At 49.6% G+C, this 25,461-nt stretch overlaps 1 protein-coding gene across 1 annotated transcript; it reads right to left on the bottom strand.

Annotated features, from left to right (window-relative positions):
• Positions 1-1,043: 1,043 nt before the first annotated feature.
• On the bottom strand, positions 1,044-24,876 carry MATN1 (matrilin 1). The gene is made up of 8 exons (XM_066204325.1): positions 24,789-24,876; positions 19,063-19,409; positions 12,796-13,018; positions 9,059-9,184; positions 7,413-7,826; positions 5,131-5,283; positions 3,508-3,588; positions 1,044-2,132 (listed from the first exon to the last, which is right to left on the bottom strand). The coding sequence occupies exons 1-8, from the start codon at positions 24,874-24,876 to the stop codon at positions 2,083-2,085; spliced, it is 1,482 nt and encodes a 493-aa protein (XP_066060422.1). The 3' UTR covers positions 1,044-2,082.
• Positions 24,877-25,461: the final 585 nt, after the last annotated feature.

Here is a 25,461-nt window from a genome sequence, read left to right as displayed (position 1 = left end):
GGCCATTACATTTTTACTTTCAGGGTGTTTGAAGAATAAATAAATAAGCACATAAGGAAATTACCCACAGGAGCTCGTTTCCATGAAGGGCAAAGGGATTATAGCTGGAAATAAAAGAAAATGAATCAATGATTAAGCTGATCCGATGGGGATGAATTCTGATCAGCTGATTGAAGAGAAGGGGAAATGGAAGAGGAGAAAGACAGAGTGAAGGATAAGAAAAACGCTGAGAACCAGAACATGCAGAAACAATTTCCACTTTCCATAGCAGGGGATTTTCTGCTCCCATTTGAAATATTTCTAAGATGAAAAGTGATTCCACATGAGGAAAAGGATTCCCTGGGTGGCAGCAGGGGTGACTTGCTCCTCTGGGAGGGAGGTTTAGGAGGTTCCTGCACATCTGAATTTGTTCTAATTTATAAAGGGAAGTGGCTCAGGGGCCCTCAAAGGTGCACTTGGAATAATCCCACAAATGACTGTAACAGGATCTGCTCCTGCCGAGACACAAATATGAAACATCCACAATTCATGTGTAAAAGTGGACAAAAACTCGTCCCAAGAAGTTCAGGAGCTGGAGGGGTTCCCCTGGATCTGGGATGTTCAGGATTTGCCTGAGAGGGTGAGGTTTGGCCACCAAGAGCTGCCTGCAGCCCTTGACTCAGTGCTTGACTCATCCCTGCATCTCCAGGGGTGAAAGAAATAATTTTTACTGTAAAATAAACTCTGTTTGGAGAGAAGTTCTCTCTGGACTCATTTCTTCCCTTTCACAGAGACGAGAGGATGTGACATGAGATTATTTCCTCCCCTCTAACGAGCCTGTGGAGAGGTGGTGTTGTCAGGCAACCTCCCCAGCACTCACACAAAGGACAACGCAGGCTGCACAGATTTCCAGCAAACTTTTAATATTCCCCCAAAACCAAAACACATCTGCTCTGGTGACACTTCTGAACAGGCCAACGTGCCCCGAAAAGATTTTCTCATGTAGTCTCAAGTATAAATATTTTGATACAAAAAATAAAACCCCATAAACCCCATAAACCTCCCCCAAGGCATCGGGCGGTGCCGTGGGCATCCGTGGCCAGGTACAGCTGCAGGGACAGGCAGCCTGAGGTGCTCCCAGCCCTCATTCCCAGGGAATCCAGGAGCAGGAGAGTCTGAGAGGTCTGTGGTGAGCCTGGGAGGTGTGGGCTGAGCCAGGGAGGGCGCAGGGATCGAGGCTCTGATTCCAGGGCAGCTCCAGCAGCATTCCCGGGGTGGGGGGATGGATTGGAGCTCCAGCTGAGGCTGTGGGGACACAGCTGGGCACATCTGGTGGGGGGCAGAGCCGCAGAGGGTCCTGAACCTTGTCAGGGTCACCAGGGCAGGGGACATCTCCTGGCTGGTGGCACTCAGGGCCACAGAGGGTCCCCTGCACATCCCCCAGAGCAGGCTCAGCCCAGGGCACTGGGACACTGCCCCCATCCCCCGCTGGGAAAGCTTTTCCCGTTATTGTTCCACAGCCAGGAGCAGCCTGGCCCAGCCTGCCTGCAGAGCACGCTCAGGATCAGGACTAAACCTCACCTAATCACTGACAACCACCAGGAGCTCAGCTTTGGCCTCTACATCCAGCAGCTGAGGGTGATTCAAAGTCACTGCGACTTTTAAATTAAATTATCCCATGCACAGAAACAAAAAGCTGCAGCAGAGGATTCACAGAACTCATCATCAAGTACCCATTAACACACTGTATATATATTAAGCTTTAAATAATAATAATAAAAAAAATCTTTCCAGGTTTGTTTTTTTTTTTGGTTGGCGGGTTTTTTTGGTTTTTGGTTTTTTGTTTTTTGTTTTTTTAATATATGCAGTCTATAGGATGCAACAAACTCGAGCCTGGTCTAGCTCTCAGTCACACCCCGTGCTCTGCCCTTTATACAAAGTCTGTTCTACTGTAATAATTCTTCCTTTTAAACAAATGCAGGTAGCCTAGACCTTAATAAAAGCTGCCCAGAGCCCTGGGGCTGAGCTGCCCTCCCTGAAAAGTGGAGCAGTTCTGGTTCTGTTACTTCGGGAAGGAGGTAAAAAAACTGCTGGGGTGGGTTTTTAGACGATCTTGTTCTCCAGGGCTTCGATCCTTTTGGCCACAGCTTCCAGTGAGGAGCAGTTAAGGAGGAAAAATGACAGGGAATGTTGGGAGAGAGGCTTTTTATGTGGGCACAGAGGGATGGGCCAAGGTTTTAACTGAAAGAGGAGAGATTTAGATGGGATGTTGGGAAGGAATTGTTCCCTGGGAGGGTGGGCAGGAATTGCCAGAGCAGCTGTGGCTGCCCCTGGATCCCTGGCAGTGTCCAAGGCCAGACTGGGATAGTGGGATAAAATTCATTCACTGGATGAATTTTAATGCCCCTCCTACCCAAACCACTCCATAATTCCATGATCCCGGGTCGGCAGCACAGGTAAGGATGGGAGCAGGAGCAGAGGGAATCTATGCCATCCCCTCTGGCATTCCCAGAGCTGCTCAGGCTGATGGATTTCACCGGCGGAAAGGAGCTGCCTGTGCTCACACATCCTCCCACAGCCACCCCGAGAGGGGGAGGAAAACCGGGAGAACGACTGGGGAGTGTCGGAGGGGTGACACAGCTCCTGACCCTGAGGAGAGGAGCAGAGCGCTTTCCCTGGAGTTCCAGAGCAATTTTCTGTTCTTTTCACTAATTCTGTTCATGGTGTCCCTGGGAGAGGCCACCCACTGGGTGAGAGCTGTGACTTGCTGCGACCTCTGCCCCACACAAGTCACGGATTTCACTCAGCTCGGCTCCGGAGGAGGAGCAGAACTGTGCGAGGGCACAGCAGGGCCCAGAAATGTGTGAAGAAATCAGAATGCTGCTTTTAAAATTAGATCCTCTCCTGATCCTCGGAGGTGAGAAATCTCCCCTGCCCTTGTGAGCCACCCTGAGGCTCCGTGAATTTCTTTACTCAGGAGAAGTTTTAATCATACCCACAAGTTTTTGGTGGGTTTTTTTTTTTTTTCTCTTCCTGCCACTTTACGGAAGGCCCAGCATGGCAGAACTCAGTCCCGCCAGGTGGGATCCAACTCACCTGGCTGGAGATGCTCCCAGGGAACAGCTCCACCAGGATTTCTGTCCCAGCACTGTGTTTTGGGATGGGTGGATGTGTCCATGTGGATTACCACACCGCGCACTCTGAGCTGATCTCTGTCCCTGCAGGCCAGGAAGGAATTCGGGCACTGTTGGATGTTTGCTCTGAAGGAATTCCCTGCCTCCCGTTCCAGCTGCCTCAGGACCTGCAGCCCCAATCCCAGAATCCCAGAACCTGGAAAAGCCCTCCAGGGTCACCAAGTCCAACTTCCGATCCACTCCCACCTTATCAGCAGCGCAGAGCTCTGAGTGCCACATCCGACCCCCCAGGTGCCCCATTCCCACCTTCCTGCACCCCTTCCCCCAGGAACAGACCCATGGAACCTCTGGAAATCCCAGCCCCCCCAGTCCTGCCCAAACTCCCAAAGGATATGCTTCTGCTGCAAGGAATTGATGAGGTCTTCTACTTTGGTCTGGAACTTCACGATGGATTTGCACTCGCACGGATCTTCCTCTGTGGGTCACAACAGCGAGAGGATGAGTGGCACAAAAAAATTGATTGAATCAAAAATCCCTGAGCCCAGTGAAACAGAACAATTCTTATTTGCTATGTCAGAAATGGGAAGGAAATCAAAATATAATTATTTCTAATTATCTGATTGGCCTCTTCTGGCTTTAACCTCAGATGAACAGAGAATGTCACATTTTTCTGTTTTTTTTCAGCCATGAAAAGTCTTTCCTGGGCTTCCAGCTCCCTGGAAACCCACTGGGCTCTGCTCCTGATGCTTCAAGTTTGCCCTAAAATTGGCCTCTGACCAAATAAAACCAACCTCTGTCTCACCAACAACATCCAATAAGAATTGGAGGCACTGCTGCCATCAAGACTGGTTTGAGCTTTGCTTCAGTAACTCCAGTCCTTGAGGGGGTGGAACCATGAGCGTTAATCAGTTTGCTAATTTATGTCACTCATTTACATCTGCTCTTCAAGGAAAATTAACTTAGACTGGAACAGGAGGAAAAAGATCATTGGGAAAGAAAGGGAGGGGTTGGTTACAAAGCCACTCTGAGCTGAGCAAAGGAGGAGTAAATAAAAGAGAGAATTTTTAAAGGAAAGGAATCACTGGCACCAAAACACAACACGTTTAAACCAGCCAGGAGTTACCTAAAGCTGGAGATTAACAGAAGATTTCGGGGCAGCTGCTGAGAAATACAAACTGGCACTGGGAATGAAAGAAATGCAAATATCTCCTTGCCTTCCTTTTATTTTAAATACTCAAATGCAAGCGTATTTACCTAAATTGATATTTTACAACCAAAAAATTTTTCTGAAATTTACTTTTTTTTTTTTTTTGAAGGCTGAAGCCTAAATGTATTTGAATGATTTTAAAGTACAATTTGTTGGGGATTTCATGTAGATCCCAACCCCTTGCTCTTGGATTGATCCTAATTTTTTAAGGAGATTTGGCAAAGGGTCTCTGCCTTCCAATCTTGGCTCTGTAGACACAGGGATTATCCCTCTCCAGCTCCTCCAGGAGGAAAGAAAATCCCGTCTTTAGGAACCTGGAGACAAATTCATCATTTCTGAAGAAGAAGAAGGGCAGAAAGGTGGAGGAAGAAGGAGGGAGAAGGGGATTTGGGAGAGGGGGACACAGCCTGAGGTGTCAGGGTTGCTTCACTTCAGACAATGACCCAAAATCTTGATGTCTCCTGATCCTGCCGTGTGCTCTGCCAGCTCCACACACTGGGAACAGGGAGGTTTTTATAACATCCATCTAAAAGGGCATTTTCATCCCTCCACTCCAGCCTTCAAACACTGGGACAAAACCCCTCCATCCCAATCCCCTCTCACCAACAAAGTCTGAAGATCTGCAGTTTCTTCAGGGGCATTTTCACCCTTCTACTCCATCTTTCAAACGCTGTGACTGAACCCCTCCATCTCCAATCCCCTCTCACCAACACAGATCTCCATCTGCAGCTTCTCCAAGGCCATTTTTACCCCTCTTCCCCAGCCTTCGAATGCTGTGACTGAGCCCCTCCATCCCCAATCCCCTCTCACCAACACAGATCTTCATCTGCAGCTTCTTCCCGATCTTGCTGATGGTCCTGAAGTCGGCAGTGTAGAAGTAATGCTCAGCCACTGGCTCTGAGGCGATCTCCCTCAGCTCGTCCTCCACGGCGTTGCCGACTCCCACGGCGAACATCCGAAATCCTGCCGGGAACGGGGCCCTGTCAGCGGCACGGAGCTGCCCCGGTGCCACCCTGCCAGCCTGGACACACCATCCACCCCCTGTGCCCCACACAGCTCCAGATCCCAACTGAGAATTACCCCTTCCAGACGCCTTTCAGCCAGGTCAAACAGGGCCAAAGTCATTTTACAGGCAGAGATTTTATCAAAATTTACCAGACCATGGGCACTGGGGCCACAAGAAGAAGGTTTTGGAGACACTCCTTTCAGCCAGGTCAAACAGGAGCCAGAATATTTTTGCAGGCAGAGTTTAACTAGAATTTCCCAGCCAATGACAACAAGAACAAGATTTTGGAGATGCAAGAAAGGACAGGTGATGGCAACACCATCCCACTGATATGGAAGTGATGATGTAGCAAAAGGAAACAGTGGGAGTTTCCAAAATAGGCTCAGCCACTGTTAATCAACCCCTGTTAACGAGGGGGCAAAGTCCCCCTGCAGTGGAGACCTGGGGCCAGCAGAACTGAGCGGTCTCTGTCTAATCGCAGCCCCCACTGGGAGTTTAGGACTTGTCCAGGGATCATCCTGCTATGCCAAGAGACTGATCTGCATTAAACCCATTTCTACTCAACTGAAATGCAATTTTCCCATTTTGAGTGATATCAATTAAGCCTTGATTCGAAATATTTCTGTCTACTTGTCAGTGCCCAGCACTGGGAATGTTTCCCTGCTCCCCCTTTTGCCTTCCTCTGGGTATGTCCAGCATTTGTTGTTTTTTTTCACGGCTCAGCTCACTGAACAATTTTGCAGTCTCATTTTCAGCACTTGTTTATCCCACAGCAATAACTTATGGACAGATAAGAGATTTCCTTGCAGGGACAAGAGAGGAGGGAGAGACAAGGCACAAAGTTTTATCACCAGGGAGGAATAAATTCTATAAATACACTTTATAAGAACCTTTTGTTTTATAAGAGCTGAACAGCCCTGTAAGATGTCAGAGTGCTTTGTAAACATTGGTTTTTCACGAGCTCCCTGACCTTTCTGGTTATGTGCTGGCCCCGAGTCCCATCTAGTGGTGGAGAGCGAAGTTAAAAGGATGGGAAGGATTCAGCAATTCCTGACTGAATTCCCAGGGGCTGGATCCATTTAACCCAGGGGTGTCAGAGACTGGGAACGTGCTCAGCGGGTCAGCAAAGGGGCAGCATTAATATTTCATGGGGCTCAGACACAGAAATCCATCAGTGTGTGGCCACCGAGCGCTTTTCCTGCAACAGCAGCTGAGGACAGCTCCTTATTAATGTGCCTGGGGTTCTTCAGTCCGTGTCTGTGCTTTGTTTATTGTCTCTTTGCTTTTCCTTTGCCTTTTCCAGGCCTTGAGGCTGATGCAGCCAAGCCAAACTTGGCCCTACAACTCCTGGGATTTGTTGTCTTTGCCCCTGTGTGCCTCTGGAGCTGGGCTGGGTTTCCTGACCAACCCCAGACAAATCCTGAACTGGCCTGGGTTAGGAGGGAGCTTAAAGCTCCTCTTGTTCAACCATCTTCCAGCATCCCAGGCTGCTCCAAGCCCTGTACAACCCTAAAGGTGCTGGAAGCTCCTAATTCTAAATTCCCCCTGCAGTTTCCTTCCACGTTTGTGTGGAGCAATTACACCTGGGTTGCCATTGCAGGGGTTAAAACTCCACCCTGTCCATCCCATTCCAAGGGGCTGGAATTCCACCCTGTCCATTCCAAGGGGGTAGAACTCCACCCTGTCCATCCCATTCCAGAGGGTAAAACCCCATCTTGTCCACCCCATTCCAAGGGCACGAAACTCCACCATGTCCATCCTATTCCAGGGAGTGGAATTCCACCTTGTCCATTCCAGGGGGTGGAACTCCATCCTGTCCATCCCATTCCAAGGGTATGAAACTCCAGCCTGCCCTGCAGAAACTCCTTCAAATACATAGAGAGGAACTAAAACCAGCTCTTGGCAAGCCAAGGGGCACCTGCACCCCAGAATGAGGCGCTCCAGGCTCTCTGTGAGCAAGGATAGCCAGGGAATATCTCCCCAAATTACTCTGTATAACCTGTTTGTACCCGAAGGGACACATCCAGGGAGAAGATCCTGCCTGGGCCAGGGGAGAAAGAAGCCTCTGGGAATTCGGGAGCCCTACCTGAGTCCTTGGCTTTCTTGGCAGCATCTGAGATATAATCCTGTGAGCGCCCATCCGTGAAGACAATGCCCACCTTGGGGACCCCGGGCCGGGCTCCGTTGATGATGGAAAAGGAGCTGTCCACGAGGTACTTCAGGGCCTGGCCTGTCATGGTCCCCTTCTCCATGTAGGACATTTTCTTCACTGCTGCTTTGATGTCCTTCTTGCTCTTGAACTGCCCCAGGGGGAACTCCTGCCGGACGGAGCTGGAGTACTGCACCAGCCCCACCTGGGCCTGTTTGTCCGACACCTCCAGAGAATCCACGATTTGGTTGATGAATTTCTTCACCAGCTCGAAGTTCTCAGGCCTCACACTCTTGGAGCCATCGATGAGGAACACAAGATCCAGAGCAGACCCCAAGCCACCATTGCAAGCTGAGGGAAAACATGAGGAGAGGGCAGAAGAAAACAGCAGCAAAGACCTCAATAAATATGTAGGAAAAACAGAACCCTAATGCCATTTATTGCTGAGGAAATGGAGTTAATTGTAGGAGTATGAATTCCCCTGGGCCAAATCCACACAGGCCCAGGAGTGCCCAGAAATGTGAGGATTGAATTAGAGCCTTCAGAGAAACGAAGATACATAAACCCACACAGACATGAGGTAGAAATGCAAGTTCAGTTTTAAATAGAGACTGAAGTAGCTAGCAAGAAAAGGACCTAAAACCTAGTTTAAAACCCAGTCGTTTTGCTTTTTGCAATGATAGACATAAACTCTAGAACAAACACAAACAAACAAACTCTAGACACAAACTCTAGACATAATGAAAATAATGTAACCTTGCTAAATGTTCCTAGATGGAACACACAGAATTCTATTTGTAGAAATTGTGTAAGAATTTGCGTTTGCCTTCACACATCAATCTTAGCTTAGGACAGGTCCAGCAAGGATGTAGAGAATTCATGTTTTAACCTGATTGGCCAAAAATAGAATAAAAATGCACTACTTTGAGAATGAGCACATTGAGGCTCATGAAAAACACCAATGCTGCTGTTGCTGCTGTGACTGCTGCTGCTGAGACGCTCCTGGGACACAGACTGTGGGGGGTGCTGCTGCTGCTGCTTCTGCTTGGGACTTAGAGACTTTATGACAGAGGCTTTCTGCACACTGGCTCGGACTGTAATAACTCTGCCTTCATAAGGCTGATTTAGCCATGCAGTAAAGGACTTTACTTTTATAACTACCCATCTGTCACCGGTAGGGACATGAAAGAACTGTTTATTATGATTTGGGATTTAAATAGGATTTGGAGTTTGATCAAGGATTGGTGGATGAGAGGAACACCTTTCTGACCCCAGTGGTCAGTTCACCAGTCAATCACAGACTGGTATGAAAACAATCACTTGTTTATGTTATATTGGTGAGAGACTCCACTAGAACTATGTAAACATCATCAGAAGGCTAAAAAATTAAAGCGACACCCATCGCCATAGTCTTCAAGAAGACACCCCGAAAACTTGACAGTTAATGGAAGAAAACCCAACAAGAGATCACGGCAATGTTTTGAAAGTGATTCTGCCTGGTAAGAGCAGGATTCCCTTTCTGCCATCTCTTAGCAGAATGTCCCGGTGCTGTCCCCACTGTCCCCACGTGACCCCTGACATACCGGTGCAGGTCCTGCCGTCGCTGTTGAGGCTGAAGCCGTCCCTGCAGGCACACCTGTAGGCCCCCGGGGTGCTGACACACACCTGCTCGCAGTCGTGGTCTCCCGTGGCGCACAGGTCCGACACCACTGCGGGGACAGGACGGGGGGGCTGCGAGCAGGGCCCAGCCCGAGGCCCCCACACCCAGCACTGCACTGCCCCAGAGTGGCCCCACAGGTAAATCTGCTGCCAGTGGGACACAGCTCAGTGATCCTGGACAGTGGCTGAGGTGTAAAGACAAGGAAGAAATTTCCTTGCAAGTCTTCCTGCTCCAAGGCAGAGCCAGGACTGGAAATCCTCCCCATCTTGAGGGCAAACCCGGCTGGGTGTGGGGCAAATTGCAGCACACCTCCCTCTGCAAAGCTCCTGGGTGAGGTTTGGGTCCCAGCTGCCCCCTGGGCTGGCCAGGGCCCAATTGTTCCAGCTCTGCAGTACAGTTATGAGCAGGGAGCTCAGCTGCCCTTCCTGGATGGGATTCATGTGTGAGCACATTGGATTTCACCTCAGAGCTCTCCCTGCACGTGCAGCTCTCAGATCCATGCTCTCCAAACATTCCTGCTGCCCATCCTGTCCTGGCTGTGGCTCCTGGGATGCTGAGCAAACAGTAGCTGAGTGGCAGCCACAGCAGTGAGGATGGCAAACAAACTCCAGAGCAAACAGGGCTGGGAAGGCAAATTCAGTTACAAATGCCAGGGAAAAGTGTTCAGACATCCAGGCACTGGGCTGGATCGAACTGATGGGAGGTGGAGCAGAGTCTTTCAGAGTTAAGGTTTCTGATTTTGAGCCATTTGTATTCTGCTCTACCCATATTTTGTACATTTTTTTGGCCTTTCCACTTCCCGTGGCTGTGCCAGCACTGGTAGATTGTTCTAGGCCAGACTGTTGAGAATTTTACTGCTGCTGGAGCTGCTTGCAGCTCAGTTCTCTGGTTAATCTCGCCCTGGCTGGAGCACCAAGGATTCCCTGTTTCCCCAGGAGTTTGCTGAGCACTGTGGGGAGCACTTGGACACCTTTCCCCGCTGTCAGTCCCACAAATCCTGTGCTGTGTCTGAGCAAGAGCCTTTGGGTCCATCTCTGGGGGGGTTTGGGGCAGCTGCATGTGCAGGACTCCATAACAGGGACTTGGGCATTCCCCCAGGGCTGTCCTCTGCTCCTGCAATAATCCCAAGCGCTTCCCTCATCGCCCAGGGCTTTTCCAAGGGAAGGGCTTTGCCATCTTCCAAGGGAGGCTCAAGAAGGATTTTTCCCCTCAACTTCAATCAGACGGTGGGGCCTCTGCACCGCTGCTGCCTCCTGATCCCAGGGCAGCCAACACAAACTCCCCCGAGGATTCACGGCCTGGATTCCACCTCCTCAAATTCTGTCACTCTCCCTCCTTCTGCCTGAAGTGTTTGTTCTCCTCTTCCAGGAGCTCCTGCTGCAGTGACACCTGATAATACCTGACTCACTCTGTGTTATCACCTGACGATAAACCAGGCCTCACTCTGTATCCAAAATTACCCTCCTTTCCACAGAGGAGACAATTTTCCATGACAAAAAGCTGCTCCCCTTCATCACTTTCAGCCTGGAAGCTGAACCAGGAGATTTTACACCTCTCAGAATCTGGAAGTTCTCCAGGCCCAGCCGTGTGTGTTTGGAATTCCAGGTGATCACACCTCTCTGGAAGTGTTGCCACACGTTTTTGCTTCCAGGGAATGACAGGGAGAAGCCCCTGGGCCTCCCTTGCTGACAGAAAATGGGGATTTATGGCCCATTCCTGCTGCCTTGGGGCACATTTGGAAGCAATAAAACATCCCCAGTCTTCAGCAGCTCCTGTAGGAGCAAAGCTGCACTTGTAGGATGCTGTTTGTGGGATGGTGTTTTTGTAGGATGCTGTTTGTGGGATGGGGTTTGTGGGATGGGGTTTGTGGGATGGGGTTTGTGGGATGGGGTTTGTGGGATGGTGCTTTTATAGGATGCTGTTTTTATAGGATGGTGTTTGTGGGATGCTGTTTATGGGATGGTGTTTTTGCAGGATGCTGTCTTGGGTTATGTAACAAAAAAAAAAATGTGTATTCTATTTCATCTGTTGAAAGCAGCTGGGGAGATGTTTTTGTTTATCTCTTGTAACTCCAGGAGGTTTCAAGACCAGGTGCGGCATTGTTCCTTATCTCTTCCACCATCCATCCTCCCTCCAGGGGATATCTTCTGTTAATGGGCCATCAAGGCTCACCAATGCCATCAAACATTACATCATCCCACTGTTCCTTATCTCCTCCACGGGGATATCTCCTGTTAATGGGCCATCAAGGCTCACCAATGACATCAAACATTACATCATCCCAGTGTGAGGTGCTCCACCCAGTGGTGGGAGCCAAACCGAGAGTCAGAAACAGCAGATATCCAGTGTTCCCACTGGATTCCAGGGTTTCTAGGATTGTTTGTTTGCTTGTTTTTGGTTTGTTTTTTGTTTGTTGTTGTTTTTTTTTTCGTACTACTACATTTGTATTCTTAATATTCCTAGTAAAGAACTGTTATCCCTCTTCCCAAATCTTTGCCTGGAAGCCTCTAATTGCAAACTTATAATTGGAAAGAGGAGGGGTGGTTTACATTGTCCATTCCAAGGGAACCTCCAGCTTTCCCTGACAGATACCTGTCTTCCCAAACCAAGACAGATCCCGTTTGGGGGATGCATTTGGAGGATGCTGTTTGGGGGATGCTCGGGCTCCTTTGATGTGCTGTGCAGACAGGAATGAGATCCTGCTCCAGCCAGGAGAGATTCCTGCCCCACGAGGCTTCCAACCCCAAAAGCAGTGTCAGGCAAAGGCAGCTCAGCCCTGACAGGAGCTGGGAATTCAGGAGCTGTTGAGCTGGGAATTCAGGAGGCAATGCTGGCAGGGGGAATTACAAAACAAATTCTCTCAACTGCCCCAAAAGTGGCATAATTTCAGCTGTGCTAAAATCCTCTTTCCAAGGTTGTTTTCCAGTGCCTCCAGGAGTGTGTGGATCATGTTTACAAACCCTCCAGTGCCGGTGAAATTGGGAGATTTCTTTAACCAAAACCTGAAATCCCCTGAATGAAACCCTGCAGTCCTGGAAAGGCAACTTCAAAGAGGCCCCGTCCCACAGGGCTCTGATCCTGCAGGGCTTGGAGCAGGAAAGCAGAGGGATGAAGGGTGGTCACAGGTACAGTTTCCATGGGAAAGGCTGGAGGGGGATTTTGGAAAAGGGTCTGCAGGGACAGGACACAGGGAATGGCTTCCCACTGCCCGAGGGCAGGGCTGGATGGGAGATTGGGAACTGGGAATTGTTCTCTGGGAGGGTGGGCAGGGGCTGGGCTGGAATTGCCAGAGCAGTTGTGGCTACCCCTGGATCCCTGGCAGTGCCCAAGGCCAGGCTGGACATTGGGGCTGGGAGCAGCCTGGGACAGTGGGAGGTGTCCCTGCCAGGGCTGGGATGCATGGAATATTCTTAGCTGGAAGGGACCCACAAGGATCATCGAGTGCAACTCTTAAGTAAATGACCCATACAGGGATTGAACCCACAACCTTAGTGATCCAGCATCATGCTCCAACCAGCTGAACTAATCTCAGGATCATGGGATGAGCTTTTCATTCCCTTCCCACCCAAACCATTCCAGGATTCTCTGCAAAGCTTTAAGGTCCTTCCCACCCAAACCGTTCCCAGTTCCCTGCTGGCTGGCAGTCCCGCCAGCACTCACCACAGAAAGCCTCCTGGAACTTGTGGGTCAGCTTCTCAATGACGCTGTAGCTCTCCACGTAGTCCACGTGCTCGTCCAGGGGCTCGCTGGCCATCTGCCTCAGCGTGCCCATGTCCACCCTGCCCACGCCGATGGCGAAGATCTCGATGCCCGCGGCCCTGGCCCGCGCTGACACGTCCTGCACCCCGTCCTGGGGCCGGCCGTCGGTCACCACGATGGCCACCTGCAGGGGAGGGACAGCCGGGTGGGCACTGCTGTCCTCATCCACATTCCCATAATGTTTGTGGATCAGGCTGGGCTAGGAGGGAAGGGTTTGCATTCCTAAAATGAAGGGAAAAGGGAATCCCGCCAGCTCCTCCCATTCTTTGGAGATCACACAAACCATGGGCATTTTTAGGGGGAATTTGTTTCTTTCCAAGCTGAAAACATTAAACTGCCAGGGACTGAACTGTTTCACCAAAGGACAACCACCAGGGATTGACTGTTTAACCAAGGGACAATTGCCAGGGATTCATTGTTTAACCAAGGGAAAACTGCCAGGGATTCATTGTTTAACCAAGAGACAATTGCCAGGGATTGAAGGTTTCACCAAGCGACAACTGCCAGGGATTGACTGTTTAACCAAGGGACAACTGCCAGGGATTGATGGTTTCACCAAGGGACAACTGGTGCAGCCCCCTCTAAGGAAAGTAAATTAAAATTTGTGTTTTTCGTAGCCAAACTCGAGCTCAAGCCAAACTAAAGATCTTCAGGGACACTCAGGACAAGGCCAGCTGAGTGTGGGACTTCACAGCACCTCAGGAAATGTCATGGGAAGGTGAGATGAAGACTTTGTCCCATTTATAGGTGGAGGAGCTGAAGGATGGAACTGAAACCAGCTCCATGGAGAGAGAGGGGAAGGGGCCCGAGGTCACACTGTGTGACAGGGCCTGCCAGGATTTGTGATTCTCTGTCCCAAAATAAACAGCAGGGATTAAACCCCACCCCTGCTAACCCCAGCATTAAAGTGGCAGCTGGTTTAAGTGGGAACTGGATTTCAGCTGGGATTAAACGCAGCCCTGAACCAGTTAAAAGCTTCCCAGAGTCCTGCTTCTGGTTTTTCCCTTTTCCTCTTTATTTTTCTTCTGAAAGAGACTTTGTCACAAGACCTGAATTCTTGTTCTTTGCCAGTTCTTCTGCCCCTGCCACTTTCCCTTACAACTGATTTATTGTGACACCGCTGCCGACCCCAAAGGAACGGCTGGAACTGGAACGCAGAATGGGGAAAGAGCTTCCCCTCTGTAAAAAACGGGAGAAACAGGAAAAATGTGGGGCTTTACAATCTAATCTCAGCTGTTTATCTGCACTTCCTAAGGGCTGCACAATTAAAAATTACCAGGAGCATCACAATTCCGCAACAGGTGCTTCCAAGGGGGAAGAAATATAAACAAATTCAAGCCTTTCTCTTCTAGCGTGGCAAAAATGAGACGTGTGGCAGGTGTGGGTGTGTGGTGGGGGTGGAGTGGAGGTGCCGAAGGAGCTCCGGGATTTTCCTGGGGTGGGAACGGATCCGTCCGTGCAGTGGAGCCTTTTGCCAGGAGAGAGAGCCCTCGGCTCAGCCTCAGCTCCATCCCGGCTGCTCCGCCTGCGCCGCCAGCAGCTGCCGAGGAGAGCCCTCAAAGCCGGCTGGCAGGGAACGAGGAGGTATCAAATCAGGGATAAGAGGGGTTATCAAGTCAGGATCAGAGGAGTTATCAAATCAGGGAACAGAGGAGTCATCAAATCAGGGATCAGGGGAGTTATCAAATCAGGGATCAGGGGAGTTATCAAATCAGGGATAAGAGGGGTTATCAAGTCAGGATCAGAGGAGTTATCAAATCAGGGAACAGAGGAGTTATCAAATCAGGGATCAGGGGAGTTAAATCAGGGATCAGAGGAGTTATCAAATCAGGGATCTGAGGAGCTATCAAATCAGGGATCTGAGGAGCTATCAAATCAGAGATCAGAGAATTTATCAAGCCAGGGAACAGAGGAGGTATCAAATCAGGGATCTGAGCAGTTATCAAATCAGGGATCTGAGGAGCTATCAAATAATGGATCAGTGGAGTTATCAAATCAGAGATCAGAGAATTTATCAAACCAGGGATCTGAGGAGTTATCAAATCAGGGAACAGAGGAGTTATCAAATCAGGGATCTGAGGAGCTATCAAATCAGGGATCTGAGGAGCTATCAAATCAGGGAACGAGAGGAATTATCAAATCAGGGAACATAAGCATTATCAAATCAGGAACAGAGGAGTTATCAAATCAGGATCTGAGGCATTACCAAATCAGGGATCAGAGGCATTAAACCCTGCCAGCAGGTCCTGTCAGCAGCCACGTGCCCTCCTGCAATTCCCTTCCTAAATCAAGAAATTCTCCTGGTTTTATCAGCTCCTCTCCATGCTCAGCTAAGCCCGAGCCCAGTTAAGCCTGAGCCCAGTTAAGCCCAAGCCCAGATAAACCCCAGACGGGGTGGAGCTGCAGTGTCCATACCTGGATGTGAGGGAAAGATCCTCGTAATGCCTCTGTGCAGAAATCTGCCATAAAGGACTCAAAATTCACGTTGCTTTCTGCCCTGCTGTTGGAGAGGACAAAACTTCTGGATACAGAGTTGGGATTGGGAATTAACCAGAGAGCCCGTGGGGAGAATGAATGTAACAGTGAGAGGAAGCCAGGGGACCTTTCTGTGACAGCCTGACAGAAGGCGTGTAAAAAATACCCCTTAAGATTACTTTTGGTTGGCCCAGTCATCAGGAAATCCTGGGTTTTTTTCCCCCCAGGATTCCCACCATAGATATTTTCCCTGCATCCAGCCTGAGTCAATGTGAAAAAACGTCCTTTTTTAAAATTCTTATTTTCAAACCTACCTCCAAATTATTTGCAGCCTGAGGATCTCTGTCATTCCCTGTCATTGAAAAAGCTGAGTCCTGGTGTGTGCCCGGTTTGGGAGAGGCTTGGAGGGAAGGAACAGCCTCTGGATCCTGGTGGGGCTAGCACTGCTCAGCCATGTGAGGGGAATTATGAAAAGGTGAAGCTTCTGTTGCCTCCAACGGCTGAATTTTGCCCTCATCCTCAGTTTTGCAGTGGGAAAACTCAGAAATTTTGCTTTTCAAGGTCAAACCTTGTGCTCATTTAACCAGCAGCCTTCCCTGTGAATTCCTGACATTCTGTATCCCTCATCCTTCTGTCAGACAGAAATCCCAGGTGTTCTGACACAATTTATTCCTGGCTATCTCAGACACCTGAGCACTTCTGGGTGTTGCTTGGCCTTCCCAGGTTTTCCCATTTCCCTGCGATCCCGCAGCTAATGAGGGAACGATGGCTCATTATGCCCTGGGAACGTGATGTTCCAGCAGGCTCCAAGGAGAATCGGGCAGGAAGCTGCATAAAGCCCTGGATTTGCTCAGCAATTTGCCAATTTATTTGTTGTTCTGTTCTTCCCTGAAAAATAAGGTGGAAGTAATTGGGCTCCCCGCGGGTTTCGAGGAAGGTGGGAGCAGGTTTTTCTCGGAGCCCCTATGGAAACAAATTGTGCTTTTCCCTGGCCGGGGGTGACATTTGCTGCACAAAGCAATAGCAAAGCACCGTGTGATGTTTTGGGATGTTGACAACCAGATTTGTGTGCGGATTTGTTGGATTTCTGCTGTGGGAAGGAGCAAGGACCGTGTCCGGTGTTTCTGGAAGCTTCACCTCCCTAAATCCCGGCATGACCTGTTCCTCCTCCCAGGCAGGGGATGGGGTCACCCTCAGCAGAAGGGAAAAGCTGGCTGGACTTCAAGGCAGAGGAGAAAAGCAAAAAAAACCCAAAAAAACCCCCCCCAAAAAACCCAGGGAACCAAGAAGACAAAGGGTTTTGGAGTTTTCCACCTTGGAGACATTGAAAAGCCACCTGGGCATGGTCCTGGGCAACCCCACTGGAGCTCCAGAGACCCCTCCCAACCCTTCCTGTGGTTCTGCCTCTTGGATCAGCTCGGGAGTGGAAGGGAAGAGGGAAAAGCAAGGAGTGATTTCCTTTTTTTCTCCCCTTTTTTAATCCCTTGGATAAATCATTCCAAAGCCCACTGGTCCCAGCTTTTCCAGCTGTCCAGGAAAGGAGGTTTCAGGGAGACACTGGAAATCCAGGATAGTTTGTTCCACACAGCCAGAAGTGACAGGGAACAGCAAGGCTTGGGGGAGCTGTCTGGCAGCAGGAAAAGAGTGCACGAGGAGAGGGGACATTGAATGGTGTGGAAGAGATTCCGGAGATGAGGATCCAGCATTTTTATGGACAGCTCAGTGGAAATGTCTCTCCAATCTACAGGAGTGGCCAATGCTGTGAGTTATTGTCAGACTGCATTTAGAACAAAAATTGAGACTAAGACTGAATATGTCATAATGAGTTTTGTGTTTTCTTTCACTAAGTCCCAAAGATGAGCTTCTTTTTCAAGAAGAATTGAGAGGTTTGAACCTCCCCGAGATTTTCAAGAACTGAGAGATTTGAAGCTCTCAGAAGTTTTCAAGAAGAAATTAGAGGTTTGAACTACCCAAAGGTTTTCAAAAAGAATTGAGAGGTTCGAACCTCTTGGAGGTTTCCAAGAACTGAGAGTTTGGAACCTCCCAGAGGTTTCCAAAAAGAGTTGAGAGGTTGGAACCTCCCAGAGGTTCCCAAGAATTGAGGGGTTTGAACCTCCCAGAGGTTTTAAGGAAGAATTGGGAGGTTTGAACCTCACAGACGTTTTCAAGAAGAGTTGAGATATTTCAGTCTCCCAGAGGTCTTCAAGAATTGAGAAGTTTGAATCTCCCAGAGTTTTCCAAGAACTGAGGGGTTTGAACCTCTCAGAGGTTTCCAAGAAGAATCGAGAGTTGTGAACTGCTTGGAGGTTTTCAAACCTCTGCTTTTCACCTCCCAGAGGTTTTCCACCTGTGACAATCAACCCCCCTGTGTCCACACACGATCAAAGCCCAGAGAAAATCATCTTTATGCTTTTCCCAACCACTGCATGATGAGTCCCAAGCAAGGAGTGGGAGGAACCAGACCCTTTCCTTGCCTCCTTACTGTCATTGTTGGCAGGGACACGACACACAGAGTGACACAACAGAATCTTCAGACGGCTCAGAGGGCTCTTTATTATGGCCCCATGCTGTCTTTAGACAGCTTTTACCAACCTCAAGGGCAACTTCTAATTGGTTAACAGCTTACTTGTTAATTATTCTATTGGTTAGTAAAAGCTATTTTACTTGTCCATCAAATCTGTCTATTCTCGGATTGTTTGCATGTTTTCTTTACTGATTCTCACGGCACAAATCCCTTTATATTACGGGTGCACTTATTTTTCACCCTCAGAATAGATTGTTGTGTTAAAGGAACCTCTCATTCTCAAAACAGCTTCATATGGGAGTTTGCAAATAGCTTGTTAGCTGCCCTTAGAAGAAACAACAGGCCAGTTTTTTACTCTATCCCTACACCTTACTGTAGCCCTGGTTCCATGCCTGAGGTGTTTTGGTTTTCTGAAATTCTTTTCCCAAGGAATTTTCTGTAAACAGGAGAAATGTTTTTGTACCTGTTATTCATTCCTTTTCCTAGGAGAGACTTGTTCTTGATGTCCCTCTGGTCTGACCAATGTGAGTGAAGAGGTTTGCCTTTGTTTCACCAATCAAATTGGTCTATGTGAAATAGTATAAAAGAGACACATCCCAAAAATAAAGAAGTCACTTTCAGCCTTCTGAATTTTGGAGTCTGTGTCGTTGTGATAGCACAGGTTTAAAATGTTTCTAAAACTCATGGGAATTGTATACAATAGATTCAGGGGAGGTGGAAAGAAAGGTTGGGCCTGGATAGGCCTGGGAAAGGGAACCAGGGCTGGGTAGGCCCTGGGAATGAAGGTTAGCCTTTGTCTTTAACGGATCATGTGAAACTGCACCTGCATAATCATCATAGGATAAATGATATGATTGTTAAATGTAATGATTGTTCGGTAATTGAATATGATTACTGTTTAAGAATAATGAGAAGCAATGTCTGGGGGGCCTGATGAAAACTACAAGAATTCATACAATAGAACAATATAGGTTCAAAAATTAACATGTGGTTATATAACGAAAGGGTATGAAAACATGTCCATCTCGAATCCATGTCGCTGTCAGATTTGGGTCTGTACCCTGTACCCCCGATTCCCAGAGTTCTTCAATAAAAGCATCTGCACATAATCATTCTGTGATTATGTGTTGCAGCGCTAACAGCTGCAGTGTAAAACACCCTCACCTTACCTTTTTGAAGTTGGGCGCGCCGTCCCTGCCGCCCTCGGCGGGGCTGAAGGCGCGGCTGACGGCGAACTGGATGGCCAGGCCGGTCATGGTGCCGGTGGAGAGGGGCTGGATCCTGCGCACGGCCTGCAGCAGCGCCGCCTTGCTCTGCGGGCCCTGCAGGGACATCTCGCTGCGCACGGCGCTGGCGTAGTTGACGACGCCCACGCGGGTGGCGTTGGGGCCCACGTCCAGCGCCTCGATCACGCGCGACACGAACACCTTGATCTTCTCGAACTCGTGCGGCCGCACGCTGCGGGAGCTGTCGATGATGAACACCAGGTCCGTGGGCTTGGTCCTGCACAGGGTGCCTGGGGACGGCAGGGACAGAGGGGACACCTGAAGGTCGTGAGTTCCATCCTCACACGGGGCACCATTGAATGTTTATGTTAAAATTTATCTTCTTTTCTGTTAGAATCGGGACTAAACGCTCGAGAGACGTTGTTTTGTATTCCAACTCAGATGTTTATTAATTTTTATCTATAATACAGTGTGGGAGTATGAATTCCCCCCTGGGCCAAATCCACATAGGCCCAGGAGCGCCCAGAGATGTGAGAATGGGATTAGAACTTTCAGGAAATCTAAAATACCTAAATCCAGACAGACATGTAGCAATGTATCTGTACAACAGGCCATTCTGATGCACCAGCCAAACTGGTTGTGAGTAATATTATCACACCACCTGCAGTTTTGTTGTTAGAGCTCTCAGGAATTTGTCAAGGTTACTGAGAAAACAACAGGATCAAAAATAAGAAGGGAGCCTGAGAAACTGTCTGCAAAAAATGTAAACCCTAGATAGGGGAAGCACAAGGTGAGGATGGACACTTGACCAATTGGATGTCCTGAAGGATGTGTGCCCGCCTCATGAAGAAGCAGCTTGGCCAACCCAGAGATGTGTGCCCACGTGGACAGCAGACCCAGAATCAGTACCTGCCATGAAATGTAAACAATAAACGGCTTCTGTTGGAATCATATTGGTTCTGTTATTCAGTGGCCCATTTCCCCCTTGCACATAAAGCAGAAATGCAAGTTTAGTTTTAAATAAAGAGGATTTTTAAGTGCCTTAGAAATGAAAGCTTGTGTTAGTGAGCAAGAAGGAGACCTAGTACCTAGCTTATAGTTCAGTGACGTTGCCTTTGCAAAGTTAGTTAAATTCTAGTCATAATAAAAATGATGTAGCCTTGCTAGAAATTCTTAAATAGAACAGATAAAGCTATATACGTAGAATTTGTGTAAGAATTTGTGTTTGCCTTCGCACATCAATCTTAACTTGACTAGTCCAGCAAAGATGTAGAAAATTTGTGTATATATCTAATTATCCAAAAATAGGATAAAATGCACTACTTTAAGAACACAAACACAGAAGACTCACCAGAACACCAATACCACTGTTGTTATTACTCCATAGACTGCTACTAATAAGACGGTCACTAGACACAGACTACCAAAGCCTCTGCTGCTGCTGTGGCTGCTGGTTTTGCTTAGAACTTAGAGACTCTATGCTACAAGGCTTCTGTGCACTGCTACAGGCTCTAATAACTTTACCCTCATAGGACTAATGCAACAATGCAGTGAAAGACTTCTTTTACAATTCCTCAGCTTTTAGTCTTCAATGAAGACACACCAAAATCTCTGTCAAATGGTGCCCCGGGTGAGGATCCAACTCATGAGTACAGTCTCACAAGCTGTGAGTTCTAGTTAACAAAGTAGAAAATGGCTCTGTCTCTCTCTCTCTACAAGGTCTTTTAAGGCTAAACTGTCCAATTATGAAATGACACCTAAATTATTTTTACTTTTAACCCAATAACCAACCACCCCTGGCCCGCAATGCAGGTTTTTCTACCCAATTACAAGGTACCACCCAAACCATGAAGAAGAAGGTGAAAAAGAAGGACTCAGCTTATGCCCTGAAACCTCCATCTTGCTTTATATATATTACTATATTCCAAAACCTTAAACCCAAAGTTTTCCTCCATGTGATATCACACACTTCTATCCAAACTCCACACCCACAATCCCAGTGCTGTCACTCAATTTTGGAAGACTTTTCCAAGGCCTCAGTGTTTGCTTGGGCGTCAGTGCCTGTCAGCACAGAAAGTCTAAAATCCTCAGTGCCCAGGCTTCCAACAAGGAAATCAAAGGGAAAGATGGGAAAAGTGTCCCGGGAGGGAGAGCATGATGCTGGTAAAGCAGCGCTGAGCAGAGAGGAGCTGCAGGCTTCAGTCCTTCTCTCCCTTCACAGCTTTAACTGAATATTTGAAATGTTCTTTTTGCTTTTCTATTGAAGCACCTGTGGGAAAGCAGAGTTACCAGGGTGTGACACGCACTTGTCATGAGCAGGGTGGCCCTTGTCACCCTGGGCTGTCTCTGAGGGCTGCAGGAAACCTCATCCCCCTACAGCAGCATGGAGAGAAGGAGGGAGGAATAAACGTGTGGAATGACAGCCTGGAGAGAAGGAAGGAAGGAGGGAGTGAGAGAGGGAGGGATAAAGATGAGGGAGGAGAGGAGAGGAGAGGAGAGGAGAGGAGAGGAGAGGAGAGGAGAGGAGAGGAGAGGAGAGGAGAGGAGAGGAGAGGAGAGGAGAGGAGAGGAGAGGAGAGGAGAGGAGAGGAGAGGAGAGGAGAGGAGAGGAGAGGAGAGGAGAGGAGAGGAGAGGAGAGGAGAGGAGAGGAGAGGAGAGGAGAGGAGAGGAGAGGAGAGGAGAGGAGAGGAGAGGAGAGGAGAGGAGAGGAGAGGAGAGGAGAGGAGAGGAGAGGAGAGGAGAGGAGAGGAGAGGAGAGGAGAGGAGAGGAGAGGAGAGGAGAGGAGAGGAGAGGAGAGGAGAGGAGAGGAGAGGAGAGGAGAGGAGAGGAGAGGAAGGAAGGAAGGAAGGAAGGAAGGAAGGAAGGAAGGAAGGAAGGAAGGAAGGAAGGAAGGAAGGAAGGAAGGAAGGCATTGTGGCAGCACTGAGGGAAGGAGGGAGAGGAGAAGGAAGGGAAGGAGGGATAAAGCTGTGGACTGAAACCTGAGCTGCACTTCCGCGTCCAAAAAAGGCTGGAAAGTGATTACTGCACCTCAGACCTGGATAACCAAGCCACATGTATCTCTGTTAATGGGAATGGGACCAGACCCCAGCACGACACCCAGCAATCCGCCGGGATTGGGAACAACATTCCCAGGTTAAATCCCCAGCAGAGCAGGAGCCAGACCCCTGTTCCCCAGTGATGGCACCGATAATAAACCCCAGTAACAGCACAGAGCTGGTTCGTGTCGGTGAGGGGGAAACAACAGAGAAATCTGGAACCTGAAATTGATAATTAATAATCTATAATTAATCTCTACAGCCCCATGAACACCCACAGTGAAAAGGAGAGGCTATAAAAAGGAGGCACCAGCAATGCAACAAACTGAATTATTATTATTATTATTATTATTATTATTATTATTATTATTATTATTATTATTATTTAAATTTCTCACTTTCACTCCATTTTCCATCTTCATTTTCAGCTGTGGCAAGTATAAAAAGAGGCCTGGATTTTTTTTTATGATTTCCTAAATGAATAGCCCCATTTCCCCCAGCAGATCTATGGCATCCTGTTCTTTTTAATTTTTTCCTCTCATTTAGCCTGTCTCTGTCAGGCACCAAGTGCTCTGTTAATATTTGATTTCTGCAGGGCCCAGGGAGTTCCTGTCATAAAGGAGATTTCTGTGGACAGATTTTTAAATGGGAGCTTTTGGGCCAACAAATCTGCTGCAAATGATGACATAAATATTACAGCTGGTCCTCAGTGTGAGATCTAATGGGGCTTTCAGTCTTTGAGGCAGATAAAAATAAATACCCTGCGATGGATCCGTAAAGGAAATAATCAGGTTTGTTTCCTGAGAGGCATCGAGGCTGAATCTGCTCCAGAAAGGTCTGGGAAGATGGGAGCAAAGCAGGCAGTGGCCACTTTGTCAGGAACTCTACTTCCCACTGAAATCCAATCTAACCTTTTCCCACATGGATGAATTTCATTCCCAACCCCCCCCCCCCCCCCCTTAATTCATTGCAGAGGAAGGAAAACTCCCTGGGAGATCCATCTGCAGCACTGGAAATGCCTTTTCCAGGGGTTGCTTGTGCCCAGTTCACAGGTGAGAAATGAAGGTCCAGGGGAAGGCTCAAAGCCTTGCAATTAACTCCTCCAGAAATAAAACACAAATCCCCCTTTGTGCTGATGAATCATGCCTGGATTTAGTGACAAACCAAGCAGGAAAAGTCATTTTATTTCCCTAAGAACAGCTGGAGCTAATAGAAATTTTGAAGTCTGTCTATTTTATTTATTTCTGCTCTGTGATTTGGCCCTAAATAACATTTTTAACCTCTTTTTGTGACAGTGGAGTTTATTTCAGAGAAAAGAAGAGTAAAGAAAGGATATAAAGTGGGAGATGTTTGGGATCTCAGCCACAGCCAGTGTCTGCAGGACAGGCCCTGTTCTCTCCAGGAGGTGACAGTCACTCGCTCTGCTTGACATCTTGACTCAGCATAGTTTAGTTAAAACTGGAATTAAACCAGAAATAAAATCTCCCTCTATATTTACAAATATCCACACTACGAATTAATCAGGAATAGCTGAATTAATTCCCTGATTTAGCAGAAAATCCCTCTCAGGGCATCTTTGCCATATCCATTAAAACACCAGGAAAACAGCGCAGTAACCAAGGACTAAAAGGGGTTTATTTTAGACTGGTGACTGCTCACAGCAGGGCTGAGCTCACTCACTGCTCTGATTCATTTCCCCACTTTGCACAGCGAAGAGAACCCTCCTTTCCCAAATTCCTGAGGAGAAAGGGGTCAGTTTATCTGAAATCCCCCCAGCCCCAGGTACCTCTGCAGTCACTGTCACACTGTACAGCTCAGGCTGTGTGCGAGGCATCACCACCCAACCATCCAAACACTTTGAACTCCCTGAAGTTTGGCCTTGCAGCCGACTCCTGCAGTGGTTTCTCCAGGCTGCCTGGAGCCCAGGGAAGAGCAGAGATGCTCCTGAGGACCAGACTCTCCTCTCCCTGGGTGTCCAGCCCTGCCCCGGGTGTCCAGCCCTGCCCCGGGTGTCCATCCCTGCCCCAGGTGTCCAGCCCTTCCCTGGGTGTCCATCCCTGCCCCAGGTGTCCAGCCCTTCCCCAGGTGTCCATCCCTGCCCCAGGTGTCCAGCTCTGCCCCGGGTGTCCAGCCCTTGCTGGCAGTCATTCCAGGCCGGGGTTCAGAGCCCGTGCAAGCTCCAGAGCAGGCAGCTCACCTGCTCCTGGCTGCCCTACTCCCCACCCGGGAAGCCAAACAGAGCAGGATTTTGCTCAGGAACAGAGGAACAAAGTCCAAGGAAAGTCCCGTTCCCAACCACCCGACCCAGAGCTCCCACTCAGGAGGTGGCCCAGGGGTGCCCGGGCTATTCCTGCCCAGCTCCCAGCCCCTGGGGAGCTGCAGAGAGGAGGGAAGGCAGAGCCCTTGTCCCACCTGGGCCTCCTCCAGCCGCAAGGGGTGACCCGGAGCCACCTGTGCTGTCCCCACAGCAGCCAACCCAGCCGCAGGTCCCGCTGCCTTGGGGACAGCTGGGCACAGCTCCTTCACTTCCCTGCCTCTTGCCGGGCATTCCCCCTTCCTTCCCGGTCCCCATTGCCGGCCGGAGGCACAGAGGGACCCCAGCCCCGCCAGCCCCCCGGTCCCCACTCACCGCGGGGCTGCGGAGGGGCCCCGCCGGCGCCCCGGCTGTGCAGGAGCAGCAGCAGCGAGAGCAGCAGGGCACAGCAGATCCTGGCCATGGCTGTGCCGGGGCCGGAGCCGGGCTGGGAGTGCGGGGCAGAGGGCTGGCCACGAGTATTAACCTGCCCTTCTGCCGGGGCTCCGAGCCAGCCCCTGACACGCCGGGGCCGGGGGGGCAGCGAGGGGAGAGGGCCAGGAGGAAGGAGCAGGAGGAGATGCTGCTGCAGGGTGGGGAGGGGGCGATGGGCAGCCCTGCCCTGCCCTGCCGGCCCCCAGCCCCCCACAATGGCCCCATTGCTGCCGAGGGCACCGGCAGCTATAAAGAGCCCCGGAGCGGGGGAAGGTGCGGAATGTGGGGCTGGAACAGTGGCGCCAGTGAGAGCGGCCCTGGGGTGGGGCGGCCAGTCACCGCCGGCCGCCCGCAGAGCTGGGGCGGGCAGAGCTGGGGTGCCGGGGAGGGGACACAGCGTCACACGGGTCCCCTCATTCCCCCGGTGCCCGGGAGGGGACCCAGCATCACACGGGTCCCCTCATTCCCCCGGTGCCCGGGAGGGGACCCAGCATCACACGGGTCCCCTCTCATTCCCCCGGTGCCCGGGAGGGGACCCAGCATCACACGGGTCCCCTCATTCCCCCTGTGCCCG

Source organism: Chamaea fasciata, unplaced genomic scaffold (assembly GCF_029207755.1).
Source record: "Chamaea fasciata isolate MVZ Bird 193981 ecotype frontalis unplaced genomic scaffold, bChaFas1.0.hap1 SCAF_26, whole genome shotgun sequence".
In the NCBI taxonomy this organism is placed as follows: domain Eukaryota; kingdom Metazoa; phylum Chordata; class Aves; order Passeriformes; family Sylviidae; genus Chamaea; species Chamaea fasciata.
Note: the sequence above shows the minus strand (reverse complement) of the source record. Positions and strands in the feature narration are given on the sequence as shown.

Coding starts and splice junctions, on each gene's coding strand:
- MATN1 (XM_066204325.1), bottom strand. CDS start 24,876: ATGGCCAGGATCTGCTGTGCCCTGCTGCTCTCGCTGCTGCTGCTCCTG. Junction 9,185..12,795: donor GTTCCAGGAGGCTTTCTGTG/GTGAGTGCTGGC, acceptor CTGTCCCCGCAG/TGGTGTCGGACCTGTGCGCC. Junction 3,589..5,130: donor GCAGATGAAGATCTGTGTTG/GTGAGAGGGGAT, acceptor TGTGACCCACAG/AGGAAGATCCGTGCGAGTGC.